This window comes from Chinchilla lanigera, unplaced genomic scaffold, assembly GCF_000276665.1.
Source record: "Chinchilla lanigera isolate Chin_1 unplaced genomic scaffold, ChiLan1.0 scaffold00083, whole genome shotgun sequence".
NCBI lineage: Eukaryota > Metazoa > Chordata > Mammalia > Rodentia > Chinchillidae > Chinchilla > Chinchilla lanigera.
In genome coordinates this window covers 4,233,305-4,246,329 of record NW_004955484.1, presented here as the reverse complement: position 1 = coordinate 4,246,329, position 13,025 = coordinate 4,233,305, and the positions used below count along the sequence as shown (strand labels likewise).

At 44.5% G+C, this 13,025-nt stretch overlaps 1 protein-coding gene across 6 annotated transcripts; it reads right to left on the bottom strand.

Moving 5' to 3' along the window:
- Positions 1-1,237: 1,237 nt before the first annotated feature.
- Chst4 (carbohydrate (N-acetylglucosamine 6-O) sulfotransferase 4) lies at positions 1,238-11,653 on the bottom strand. 6 transcript variants are annotated; one of them, XM_013503845.1, is made up of 5 exons: positions 11,577-11,653; positions 10,659-10,831; positions 10,356-10,499; positions 3,141-3,206; positions 1,238-3,022 (listed from the first exon to the last, which is right to left on the bottom strand). In XM_013503845.1, exons 2-5 carry the CDS (start codon positions 10,675-10,677, stop codon positions 2,037-2,039), a joined length of 1,215 nt encoding a protein of 404 aa, XP_013359299.1. In that variant the 5' UTR covers positions 10,678-10,831; positions 11,577-11,653; the 3' UTR covers positions 1,238-2,036. The 6 variants fall into 6 exon arrangements, with proteins under 6 accessions (XP_013359299.1, XP_013359298.1, XP_005403564.1 ...); XM_013503844.1 differs by lacking the exon at positions 11,577-11,653 and having other exon boundaries at positions 10,659-10,903; XM_005403507.2 differs by lacking the exons at positions 10,356-10,499; positions 11,577-11,653 and having other exon boundaries at positions 10,659-10,903.
- Positions 11,654-13,025: the final 1,372 nt, after the last annotated feature.

The window sequence follows — 13,025 nt, the reverse complement described above, 5'->3', positions numbered from 1 at the left end:
TTACACTGCTTTGGAAGTTTTGTAGAGGTAGGCACTTGCCTGGGAGTTCCTCTACTCTCAAGGAATTTCTAGAGTGGCTGGGTTCAGTTATTAGAATAAATTTGCTTCAGTTAATGCTTAGTTTTTTGGCACCAATTTTACATGCTTACACCTGGTAATCCAAACAACTACTTTGAAGACAACAGGATGCAATATCACAGCCATTGTTGAATTCCTATCATCTTGTTTTTTTGAAATTCTGCATCATTTCTAATGTTTTTATTAGTTTTTATTCTCTTTAAAAGAAAAAAATAAAATTACTATAAATTAACTTCAAACCAACCCAGCTAGGATGTTTTGTTTATTTGTTTGTTTGTTTTGTTTTTCTTTTGGTACCAGGAATTGAACTCAAGACCTTGAGCTTGCTGGGCAGGTGCTGTGCCACTGAGCTAAACCCCTAGCCCCAACCTAGCTAGGATGATTCTGATCTGAGAGTCAGGAAATTTTATCAAACGGGAAACACCACAAGGGGGAAACAGAAGGAAAGATGAAATGGCAGAATGTCCCACGGTTAGATATTAAGCAAGATGTTTATGAAGAGAGAAGGCTCAGAGGTCTATGAAGTTCTTTTATCTTTAATGACTGGAAGGCAGTGGTTATGACAGGAATAGAGGAGGAAGTGGAAGGTGACAGCAGGCATATGTACTCGGCACACACTGATATGTAAGGATTAATAACCTGTTTTTTTTTAGTACTGGGAATTGAACTCAGGGCCTCGTGCTTGCCAGGCAGGTGCTGTAGCGCTGAGCTACATCCCTGATATCATGTACTGAAAGTCATCTCACTTGGAGCAGTAAACGGTGCTGGTTCCCAGTGCAGAGTGTCCAGTTCCAGACTGGCAGTATGAGGAGCACCCAGAATCCCTGCCTCACACTGGGAGATTCCAACCCCAACAGATTGCGGCAAGGCCTGGCAATGTGCATATGCAGCATGTGATTCTGATGCACAGATAGATCTGGGCATCTGTGAAGCCTGGGAGGAATGACTTCTTATTAGGGGAGGTGGATAGTGGAACTAGGACAAGATAAATCCTAGGACAGGGGTCTTCTGGCTTAGAGATTAGAGTAAAAATTATTTCTCCAGGTCTTCAGGTGATGCATGCGGCAGTGTTACAACTTAGGCCTCACACAAAAAAGGACTTAGTTGTTGGTTGCCCACTTTCTACCCAATTCTCAGAGGATATAGACTTAGTCCATCATCTGACACCAAACACTGTTACAGCAATTTTTATATATAGGGGGTGATAGATAACAGCAAACATATAAAAATCTATAAAGGTGATATGTTCTTAGGGTAGGGTCCCATAAAAATAAGATAATTAGTAATTAGAAGTCATACAAGGGTACGTTCTAAACAGAAACTTATTAATAATGGATGGCAGCTTAACAGATCAAAGTCTGTGCGTGATTGGAAAACACTGGGAGAAACAATGTCCAAATAGAGTTCAGCCACTCCCTGAGTTCAAAAGCTTGGCCTGTTGTAAACTTTGTGTTTGTGACAATGATAGCTGTGACCTTAAGCTCAAAGACAGGCATCAGTTCCCTCCTTCAATCTTCTGCAAAATCCGAGGGCTTAGAGTTCATGTCTTTGGAATGTGCTGGTGAGATCTTTGGTGAAAGACCCATTTCCCTGTTAATTTATTGTCTCTCCTCTTTCCCCCTGGGCAAGGTGTAGACAGAGAGCTTTATGGGTTTACTCCACCAATACTGCACGGTGTCTAACAGACTCTAACAGTCTCCAAGTTATGCACAGATAGAAAGTCAAGAAGAGAAGATAGGCAACATTACATTTCCTTGTGGAACATACTGTTCACACAAGGTTCTTGAGTTGCTTTTTTCAGACCACAGTGTAGACGCAAAGCTTTCTCTGCTTGAGCATATGTAGGCACAACTCATGTGCAATGTACATAATTTACAGAGACCCAGTTAAGGCTCAGAAGCATGCAGGGAATGGAACCGAGGCCAGGACCAGATGGGGACAGAGCCTCCTTGACCCTCTTAGTACACTTGCTCCAAGGGCCTCCAGCTAGACAGAAGATCCAGTGATAGGTTGTTCTGCTCTTTGTGGGATCTGACATGGAGGTAGCCCATCAAATCCATAAAATCACCACAGACTTCCTGAAGTCGAGAAACCTTCTCATAAGGCAAGGACCAGCGCCAAGCCTGGGAGACATTGAGGGCATTCCTGGCATTTGTATGGAAGGCATGCTGACCCATACCCTTGCCCCGTGTGATGTTGTGCACCCAAGTCTGGAGATGGGGTAAGAATCTCAACCCCACAAACTCATACATCCGGGAAGTCTGGGCCAGGGGCATCCGCACCAGATCTTCATAGCGCACCAGTAGGTAGCGCTGCCGCAGGGCTTCAGGCAAGAACTGGATAGCCTTGAACATCTCCAGCTGACTTTGGCAGATAATCTGCATGGCGTGATATGGCCGGTCCTCCTCTTTGAGAGTTTGCCAAAGCTGCCCCAATACGATGCGACTGTCAATCATGAGTTCCGCTGTGGTGTGTTCTCGGGAACGGAACACAGCCCGGGGGTCCCGGACCAGGTGCACGATGTGCAGGTTGAGCAGGGGGTCCATGAGCAGCGGGTAGAGGGACTGCAGGTTGAAGAAGCGCACCTCCTTGAGCACCACGTGGCTGTAGGAGCGGCAGGCCTCCTCCACCCCCTTGAAGGGCTGCTGATAGCACAGGAGCTTACAGTGAGCATGGTAGGTGATCTTGTCCCGAGGGAAGATGTTGCAGGCAGGTGGGGAACAGAGGGCCCGGCTGTGTTCCCAGTGGAAGAGGATGGATTGTTTCCGAGGACCAGGATTCAAGTACGCGTCGAAGACGCTCATGTCACACAGAAAGACAGAGCGCAGCAGATCGCGCACGGCCATGTGCAGCTTCCAGGCAGTGCTCTGCGTGAAGGACATCCACACGTGCCAGGCAGGCTCCATCAGGTAGAAGACATCTGGGTGCTGTCCGAAAAGCTGCCCTACAAAGGAAGAGCCAGAGCGCCAGGAAGACAGGACGAGCACGTGAACGGGCCTGGGCTCCTCCTTCCCAGGTAGGGAGCTGTCATACAGGTGGAACAAGAGAGCGAAGATGGCTACCTGGGCAGCCAGGAACAGGAGCAGCCTCAGCTTTTTTGGCATTATCGTTGTGCTGAAGTGGAAGACCTTGAAAGAACAAGCAAAACGGGCTGGGTTAGGCTGCTGTGAGGGGGTCTGCTTTCCATCTCCTTTTAACCAAAGCCACCTTCCCGGGCCTCTGCAAAGAACAATGCAGAAAGTGAGGACAATCTTGCGAGCAGTTGCACAAAATCATCTCCAGATCAAGTCCCATCTCTTACAATTTATATATTTTAGGGTCTTTCATTCCTCCCTCTTGACCTTTTTTGGCTGCAGGACTACCAGCACACCTAATCAACATAGGGGAAGGACTTCACCATGACACCCTGGTGGTGTGCATGTCTTCAAAGAGGTCATGAAGGCAAAGCTCAATCTCAGCGTGACCCAAGTCTTGGTTAAAGGCCTGGTGATCCTCCTGAAGCCAAAGGAGAGGAGCCACCCATCAAAGAACACCCCAAGGCCATTTCTCATTGCTCCCCAATTGCCCTGGGGCCATTTCTACCTCCCATTTTATTTAACCATGGGAATTTCCTCTTCAGTCTCCTGAAAGGCAGAGCTGCGGGCTATGAAACTACTTGGCTTTAGAGTTATCTTTTCAATGGCTGAGCCAAGTGCCCACGGCACCTGTTGTTCGATCTGTTCTGGTTTAGTCTCACCCTGTGGTACAAAGGATGTAGGGGAGCCAGTTCAGTGCTGAGCTTGTATCTGTGTAGTTAATAAATTATCTGAACCTGTTTTTTTAAACTGAGTCATTACTTCCTTACCAACTGACTGTGAAAGTGTGGCAAGCCAACCTAAGAACTGTAATCGTGGGGTACTTTTCCCCCCCTTGCAGCTGCTTGCAGAAGGTGTGACCACTTGACACAACCTACTCATGCCTCCTTAATATATGGGCAGGTTGTGTACCATGCCAACCCCAGGAAATGCCATCTCATCAAGAATTAAGATATTTATTATTTAAAAAAAAATCTGTAGCCAGGTGGTGCATACCTGTAATCCCAGCACTCAGAAGGTTGAAGCAGGAGGATCACTGTGAGTTCGAGACCAGCCTGGGCTACAAAATGAGTTCAAGGCCAGCCTAAACTACATAGCAAAACTCTATTTCAAAAACAAAATAAAAACAAAAACAGAAAACCCCCAAAACCTCTGAGGATGATAGCGAAGTGTCTTGGGCCAATCAGAAAAGCATATTAGGATGGTTTTCCTATTGTTAGATGTCAAATAAAGAAAAGTGGTTTTCATTTTGTAATTTACGTGAAGGCCCACACAGACTGATGACAACCCTCAGCTTAACTCATTTTACAGCCAGGGGTTGCTTCTTCTGAGAAGGCCATTGTTCCTTGTTCTGTGCTAGAGGATTAGTTCTAGGGAAATTTGAACCTTGTTTTTTACATGATGCTAGATTATTTTGGATGATTCCTGACATAAATGCACTAGCTATGGCATGCAGTGTAACTATCCATAGCAGTAAGGTGTTAATTTGCATTTCACTATGACCCAAGAAATTCTCCCTTCTAGCTTTAATAATGAAGAGAAAGAATGCTGGGAAGGGAGGTGCATGCCTGTAATCTCAGCACAGTGGGACCCTGAAGCAGGTAGCTATCCCAAGCTTGAGTTCAGGGTGGGTAACTTAGCAACTTAGAGAGATCTTAGTGACATGCTGTCTAAAAGTCAAATATTTTTTATTTTTTTTTATTTTTTATTTTTTTGAGACAGAGTCTCACTATGTAACTGGTGGTGATCCTTCCACCTCAGCCTCCTGAGTGCTGGGATTATGGGCGTGCACCACCACACCTGGCTTCAAATATTTTTTTTCAAAGGCTAGGTGCGTAGCTGAATGAGAAAGCTCTGGGTTCACTATCAAGTACAGAGGAGGGGAGAAGATAGAGAGAGAGATTTCCATACTATTTTCCTGGTGACAAATTACCAATTTAAAAAAGTTTTTACTAGGTAATTGTACATGGCTTAAATTATTTCAAAAAGTGTCATTCTCATGGGTAGCAAGTCTATATAGACTCAGAATTTAGAATGAAGCTTTTCTAAAATTCCACATGCAGGAAAGAAAGAAGGAGAGTGCTTGCACACCCAGATGCTTAACGTATATGACAAGGAAGGAGCGATCTTGTGACAAGTAGTTAGGTCTTCAGGACAAGCCAGTAGTCATAAGTTAGAAAACCTCTAGATCTATTTGTGAACAGGAATGATGACTCATCTATAAAAGGAATCACAGTATTTTTTCTGGGGAAAGAAAACATAAGAATTTTACTAGTTGCTGAATTGGTAACCTATATTTACTAACAACAGCTAGTATTTACCTACTAGCTGTTGTATGTTATCAGTATACAATGAAAAGCCTACCTCTAATACTTGTCTTCTCTCAGCCTATTTCTCAATTTGCCCCTACCTAGCAACTGGGTTTATTTTTTGTGTATCGTTGTGGTTGCTTTATGTATACACAAGATAATTCAAATGTATACGCATTCTTAATCTTGTCCCTCTTTAAAACATACACACAAAAATAGTAAGTTGTTTCACTCCGCTGCACCTTAGTTTTCCTGTTGTAATATATCTTGGGGCACTTTTTACGAAATACACCAAGAGTTTCCTTGTTCCTTTTTACCACAGAGATTCTATTGTATATATACACAATGATTTATTGAGCCACTTTCCTCACTGATAGGGTTTTAGGTCATTTTTAATCTTTTGTCATTTCCCCTGCTTCAGCAATGACCTCCGTGTTCACATATCACTGCACGTGTATATAAGATAAATTCCTAGATGTGTAATTACTGAGTCAAAGCATGTGTGCGTGTGTAAATTTGACACCTATCACTCAGACAGCCTTCACACTGGTCACAACCCATTCTCTTCGGCCATAGCTCCAGAAATAGTCAAGACGGATTTTCCGGGAGGAATTTAGCAGCCTCAGATGTGAATCCTGGAGTTTATAGCTTGCTTCCTGAAGAAGCTTTCACTTTGCCGCCTCATGGGCTTCCTGTGGAAGTCCCCTAAACCTTCTGGGAAATGTATAATGACCCAAGCCAGGCCTTGTGTGGCAGTGATAGGAAAACCTCTTTTCATCTCTTCATTATAGCAGTGGTTTTCCTGTGGATGTGCCAAAAGCATCTAGTGAAGATCATCTTTTCTTTGTGGCTAAAACACACTTTACTATCTGCCAGGGAAATGCCAAAGGATGGTAATTTCTACCTTGTAGTCTTGGCCCTGTGGAGTAGAAGACCAGTTAAAATATTCTCCCAGTTCTTAAAACTTGAGTCCAAGATAAAATGATTAAAAACTAGGCCATCATTAGTAATTGACAATGCCCTCCCCACTCCCCCAAGATGGAAGACGGGACTTGAGCATAAGAGCTTCTGCTTAGGCAACGTGAGTATCAGAAAGAGTTTGGAATAAAGATAAGAAACAGTGGAGCAAAAGGGAGAGGGAAATGAGAACTTGACCTGTGTACAATTGTAAGGAGACTCAGAAGTGGATAAGCAGGGCCAGTAACCACATTTCCTGGGGATTAGCGAAGCAGGCCTTTCAAAGGACACCTCCCTCCCTCCATCTCAGCTTCAGGCCGACTCTGCGTCCTATGGGGTTTGATGGCACTGCGCCCCCTTTGCTTGTCAGCTGCTGCTGGCCTCACGCGCATTCCCTCCTCCTGCTGTAGGTGGGCCTGCTAACCGCGTCCCTAGGTATTCTCAGACTTCAGGTGACCACAGTTCTCAGGAATTCCTGCAGAGTTCTTTCTCTGGTTTTATTTTTCCCAAGCACTTTCCCAGGCCAGAAAGAGGATATTTTTGTGAAGCAAGTTCCACCCAAGGCCCCTGGGCTATAGACAGCAGCTGGGAGGCTGCCAGACCACCCTGGAACACTGCAGACTGTAATCAGCAGTAGAGGCAGATGCTCCTCAGGCCCTGCCAGAAGTGAGGGGACGCAGTTCACAGTGTGCTCAGTGGTGAACAGGAAGCTTTTCAGTGGCACCCTTGCTCTGCTTGTCTCCTGTTGCCAGAATTTCTCATCTGCTCATCTCTCGGCAGCAGTGGAACAGTGCCTTCCTGTCTGCCTCTCAGCATTCGGCATCATTCACTGCCCCAAAGCTACCTTTTTAAAGCACAAGCCTACCATTCCTCTGCCTAAAAATCCTTCAGTAACCTTCCAATACGTACAGGACTAAACCGAGCCCCCAAGCCTCACGTGCAGGGTCCTTGATGGTCTGATCCTTGGTTTCCTGCCACTCCCATCCGTTTTCACACCTTAGGCTCCAGATTCAATTTTTCAGTTCTTCTAAAGGTGCCCTGTTATTTAGGAGCCCTGAGACACTTTTTTTTTTTTTTTTTCCGGTACCAGGAACCGAACTCACGACCTTGCGCTTGAGCCCTGAGACACTTTACAGAAGTGCTACTGGTGCTTCAAGCATCTGCCCCCAGGCCACCTCTCTATCTCCTTCCCTTCCAAACATTTCAGTAGCGTCTTTCTCCCTTTGTAGGAAACACCTGTATATGAATGTCTCATCCCAGTGAACCTCTGCAATTCAAAGGAAAGGCAATGTTTTATCTTGCTTATAAGTGCACAACAATTCTACAAGGGACTAGGAATCCTTAAACACTTGCCAAATAAATGAAGAAGTCAGTAATCCGTTGAGTATATGAAGAGGCATAGTCATTGCTAGAAAGAAGATAACCAAAAGAACTTGTGTTAGTCATCTTTTCCTCACTGGGAGAAAACACCTGAGAAAATCAATTCAGAGGAGGAAAGATTTAGTCTGACTCACAGTTTCAGAGGTTGCAGTCCATGGTTGGCTGACTCCATTGCATTTAGGCCTGCGGCAAAGCGGAAACATCACAGTGGAACAGCACAATACAAAATAAGCTGAGTACCCCATAGCAGTGAGGAAGCAGAGCGAATGGGAAAGAGCCAGAGAGTAAGGTGCTAGCCACCAGATGTGTCTGTCATATATATCCATAGGACCCACTTCCTTCCACTAGGCCCCACGACTTCCCTCTTTCCCTGAAAATAAGACCTATCTACAAAATAATGAGCTTTGAAAACTGGATGTCAAAAGTGCCAGCCCCAATCAGCCTACGCTTGCCATTTTTGCATTGCAGAGTAGCCAAACTACAGAACAGTGACGGCGGGAAAGGCCAGGACAGGTGATTGGAGCTGGCACTTTGATTTCTAGTTTTCAAGGCTGATTATTTTCCAGATAGGTCTTATTTCCAAGGCATCCTGGTTGTTTCCATCACCTCCCAATAATACCACCAAGTTATCATCTCACTAATGAATTGATTAATCCATAGAGGAAATTAACGTTCTCAGAATGATCACCTTTCAAAAGCCCCCCCCCCAGTACATGAACATTTTGAGGGACATTCTTGATCTAAACTATAACAGTGTCCCTTCAAGAAACTGAAACTTCTCCCTTATTCAAATGCACACGGAAAGTGTTGAGCATCAGTTATTAAAATGTAGGTGGCTGTTGAGTATTGAGCACATAACCGACACTGTCTCAGTTGCCGAGAGCCAGGTACGAAACTCAGGGGCATAGCTTTGATGCTGTATGGCCCAGTTAACTTCGTTCTAAAAAATAACTTCTACACTGAGCATATAGTTATTTAAACTGAGAGGAAAAAAAAAAACTAGTGAAAATTATTTTAAGAGAAAAAATTAGTGAAAAATAAAAGTCCCATTGCGGTGACAGGGTGCCCTGTTATAACTGTCTGAGTTACCAGGTGGGCAAGGCAAAAGCAAAAAGCAGACCAAGGTAATTTGAACACCTGTTGCCCCAGTGATGGGTGATTGGCACCACCTTGGAACACACAGAGCCACGATGGCCGAAGAGTCATGAGAACCTTCAGGGTCTTGGAAAACACCACCAAAAGGGGCGGTGGAAAGGGAGAACCTGTGTAAGGTACAGAGATCATGAAGGGACCAGCAGGCCCTCACCCAGCAGCTTCATTCCAGAGGGCTGAATTGATAGGTATCCCCAAGATCGGTGCCACATAGGTACTGACAAACAGAGTGGGAATTCTGAGAAAAAAACTCAAATAGGTAACAATGTAAGAAGCCTGATGCCAGCGACTAGGCCTATTTCCCAGTGAGAGTGTGCCCCTGCAACCAGAAACTACAGATACCAGCAGGTACCTTGCACAAACTGAGAGAGAACAGAGATGGGCTAGGGACACTGGCCTCAGTACGAATAGCATGGAGACCTGGGAAACCTGGGTAGCCAAGCTCTGGGGGAAAGGATACCATAGAATAAACTTGTAAGTAGACTGAGAGCACCGGAAGGACTGAACCACTGGTCCCCACCAGTGCAATGTCTCCCTGCCAAGTGCAGTGCCTAGCACATAATACATACTCAAGCAACATCACCAGTGACACTTGTAGAGCCTTTTTCTCTTGTCTGAGGTACCTTCACTGATCCCAGAAGAAAGATTGGCAAAGTACTATTGTTATGTTACATATCTAAAAATATTTCAATTAGACGTTCCAGACTTGTCCCAGGCCACTTAACATAGGTCTCCTCTACTTTCACTGATATATTGGCCGGGTGAATTATACTTTATATCCATGTGGCATTTTATAATTGTCAAAGTCCTTTGAGGAGCAGTCATGAAAATAATCCATTAAGACATTTAGGACAGTGATGAGCTGCTTTTCCATTTTTTCAAAATAAATCAGCTGAACTTTGATGGTGTCATTGGCTATAATAGCCCTGCCTGGCTCAGAACCCTGGTATTCGGGGGTCCCAGGTCTGAGAGTTTTCTGTGATCGTGCTGCACCCGACCTGAGCCAGAGAAAACCTGCAGCTCTCTGCACCTCCTGCCTCCTCTCCCAACAGAGAGCAGGGAGAGGCTGTGGGAGTACAGAAACTTGAGCTCCAAAGCCCTGTTCAAAGCAGATCAGATGTACCAGGAACCATGCACAAAATGTACACGAAAACAGTCCTGCCTCCACTGTAGGCTTTTTGAACTCTTTAGAGATGAGGCGAGGGAGCTGCGGGTAGGCAGCTTGGGTTTTCTCTGAAGATTCCTCAGGCGATTCAGCTTCATCCCCCTTTCCACCACTCACCCTCCTGCCAGCCATGGAAACTCTAGCTTAGTTGCCAGATGTTACCTGATACTCTGGTCCAGCAGCCCCAGGGGAGAAGCATGCCCTGCCTGGGAAGTAAACCCAGAGAAATCCTCTCCTTACCTGGTGAACGGCTTAGGCTTCCCCGTGCTTGTGAGAGGCTCACTGCTGCCAGGCTGAGCACTGCTTTCTGACTCACCAACTCCTCCTCAGCTTCCTCCTCCTCCTCGCATTTTGCGTATCCATCTGTTTCACTGCCCTCTCCTTCTGCTGAGAAGACCCACCTTGCAGTGCAGGCTTGAGAAAGCGCCGGTTCCCAGGAAGCTGTGACATTAGCAGCTTTAACACCCGTGAGACTCAAGGGGCGTGGAGACTGGACTCCTGGTGGGCCGGGAAAAGCAAAAGAAGAAACATTCTCTCCCCTACCTGGCCGGGAGACGATCATGGAATGTTGACTCCTCTGAGGCAGCTAGAAGGTCGACTCCCTTAGGACCGGTGCAAGAAGAGCCGGCTGGAGAGCCAGCAGATGAGGTTGATAGGAACGTCACTCACGTGCCCCTCAAGATCTTCAACATTACTCTCCTCTCGTACTCTTATCTCTGAGGAGAAAAATGTGGAAGTTGTTTCTGCTCTGCACCTGCTTACGCACTCACCCCGCCCTAGGGAGGTAACATTTCTCAGTCTCTGTGTCATATCTAACATCATTACCCTTCATGCAAGAGGTAATAAATATGTTCTGGGAGGACATGTGTACTGGTGTTTGGGCGGAGTAAAGGGGAAAATTTCTTCCTTAAGGAAAAAAAGAAATGTTGTCTTTGAAGGTGATAATGTCTTACTAGCCGTGTGCCCTAGGGGAAATAAAATGCCTACTCTGAGCTACTCTACCTGGTTGTCATGAGACTAAAACAACAGATGCACGTGTGTAACTGTAAATTGTGATGGAGTATAGAAGCCAGAGACTTTCACGTCATACATCTGGGTGAGTCATTCTACTTCACTGAGTGCTAGATTATTATTAATGTAAAACAAGGGTGAAAAATATCTTTTGTTTTTCAGTTCTGGGGATTGACTTAACTCAGGGCTTTTGCACTAATTTATATCCCCAGCTTTAAAAAAAGAAATTAAAATTTGAGACAGGCTCTGGCTAAGTTGCCAGGCTGGGCTTGAACTTTTGGTTCTCCTGCCTCAGCCTCCCAGAATCCTGAGACTATAAGCATTTGTCCATCTGACAATATCTACCTTATAGTACTGTTATGAACTTTAGGATTCATGCACACAAAACCCTTAACACAATATTATGACAAAAAGAATTTAAAAGTGATAGTTATTGTTCAATAATCATACCTCTTTTTCTTACTCTGCTGTTGACACCTTTCCCAGGCTTCGGAAGAGAGAGCAGGCAGGCACTGGGTGATTTCTGGGACCTTCTGGGGAAGGAGCTGGCTGGTTGCCCTAGGGCCTTATCATTGCACAAATGACAAGAACCTGTGGCGGTTGCCCACTATTGATTTCAATTGTGTGTGTCTTCCTTCCTTCCTGGTTCTTTCTGGCACAGAGAAATTTCTTTTCCTCCAAGCAACTCTGTTTTGTAGAGATGTAAATTGAAGATCCAGAAATAGGCAGCTGGTAGTTCTGCTTCTATTCTTTTTTTTTTTTTTTTGATACCGGGAATCAAACTCATGACCTCACATTTGCCAGGCAGGTGCTGTGCTGCTGAACTATATCCCCGGCCCTTTGCTTCTATTCTTATTTTAAAAGTCATATCTGTTAGATATAAAAAATTGGAAAGATAAAATATATACAACCAAAGAAGTATAAATCCCTGTACATGTTACTGCCCAGAGAATATCACTATTGATCAGTTTCCTCATGCATGTATCTTTGTTTTTTCCTTTTTTTTGTACCAGGAATCAAACTTAGGACCTTGTGCTTGCCAGGCAGGTGCTTATGCCGCTGAGTTATATCCCCAGCTCCCCATGCATGTAGAACTCTATATAATTTGAAGTCACACTGAAAACAGTTCTGTACTTGTTTTCCATTTGGATTTGCTTTAAGATAGTTTAAATTATGAAATACAATTAAGGCATAAAGGTACAATTTACTTGGGTGTAGTGGCACACACCTGTAATCCCAGCACTCTGGGAGGCTAAGGTAGTAGGGTTTCAAGTTCAAACTCAGCCTGGGAAATTTAACAAGATTCTGTCTTTATAACACAATAAGAAAATACAATGTAAATAAAGGAACTACTGCTTAAATAAAAACAAAAACAAAAACTCACAACCAAACCCTTCCCACACCCCTTCACTCACAACCTCCCCCCATTATTCAGGGGGCTGCTTCCATGGTAAGCAAGTCCTTGCTTTTGCATATAGTTATCACCTTAGTATAGTTGAGTTTTCCTCATTTTGACCTTTTGTGCCATACGTATTCTTCTGAGCTGTCTTTTTTTCCATTCACAATATTCTTTTAAGATTCATCATATTGTTTTATAGTGTTATGATTTTTGCTAGTTTTTATTGTTATATAATGTTCTGTGTGAGACTGTCCTCCTGCTGCATGTGATATATCTAATTAATCAATTTTGGAATTATTCATAGTTCTGACTGAACTCTTTTTCCTTCCTTCCTCTCTTGCTTTCATTTTTTCTCTGCGGTACTGGGAGTTGAACCCAGGGAAGTGCTCTGCCACTAACCTACACTCCCAGCCCTTTAAGAATTATTTTGAGAAAGAGGTAGAGGGCCTCACTAAGTCGTCCAGGCTAGCCTCAAATTTTCAATCTTCTTTTCTCAGCCT

Excerpts from the sequence above, each read along its gene's own strand:
- Chst4 (XM_013503843.1), bottom strand. The coding sequence starts at position 7,970 with ATGGAGTCAGCCAACCATGGACTGCAACCTCTGAAACT. Across the intron at positions 7,827-7,932 it reads GGACTGCAACCTCTGAAACT|CAATGACTATGCCTCTTCAT; the intron begins GTGAGTCAGACT and ends TCTTCTTTCTAG. Across the intron at positions 3,207-7,771 it reads CTGACTTCTTCATTTATTTG|GTCTTCCACTTCAGCACAAC; the intron begins GCAAGTGTTTAA and ends TGTTCTTTCAAG.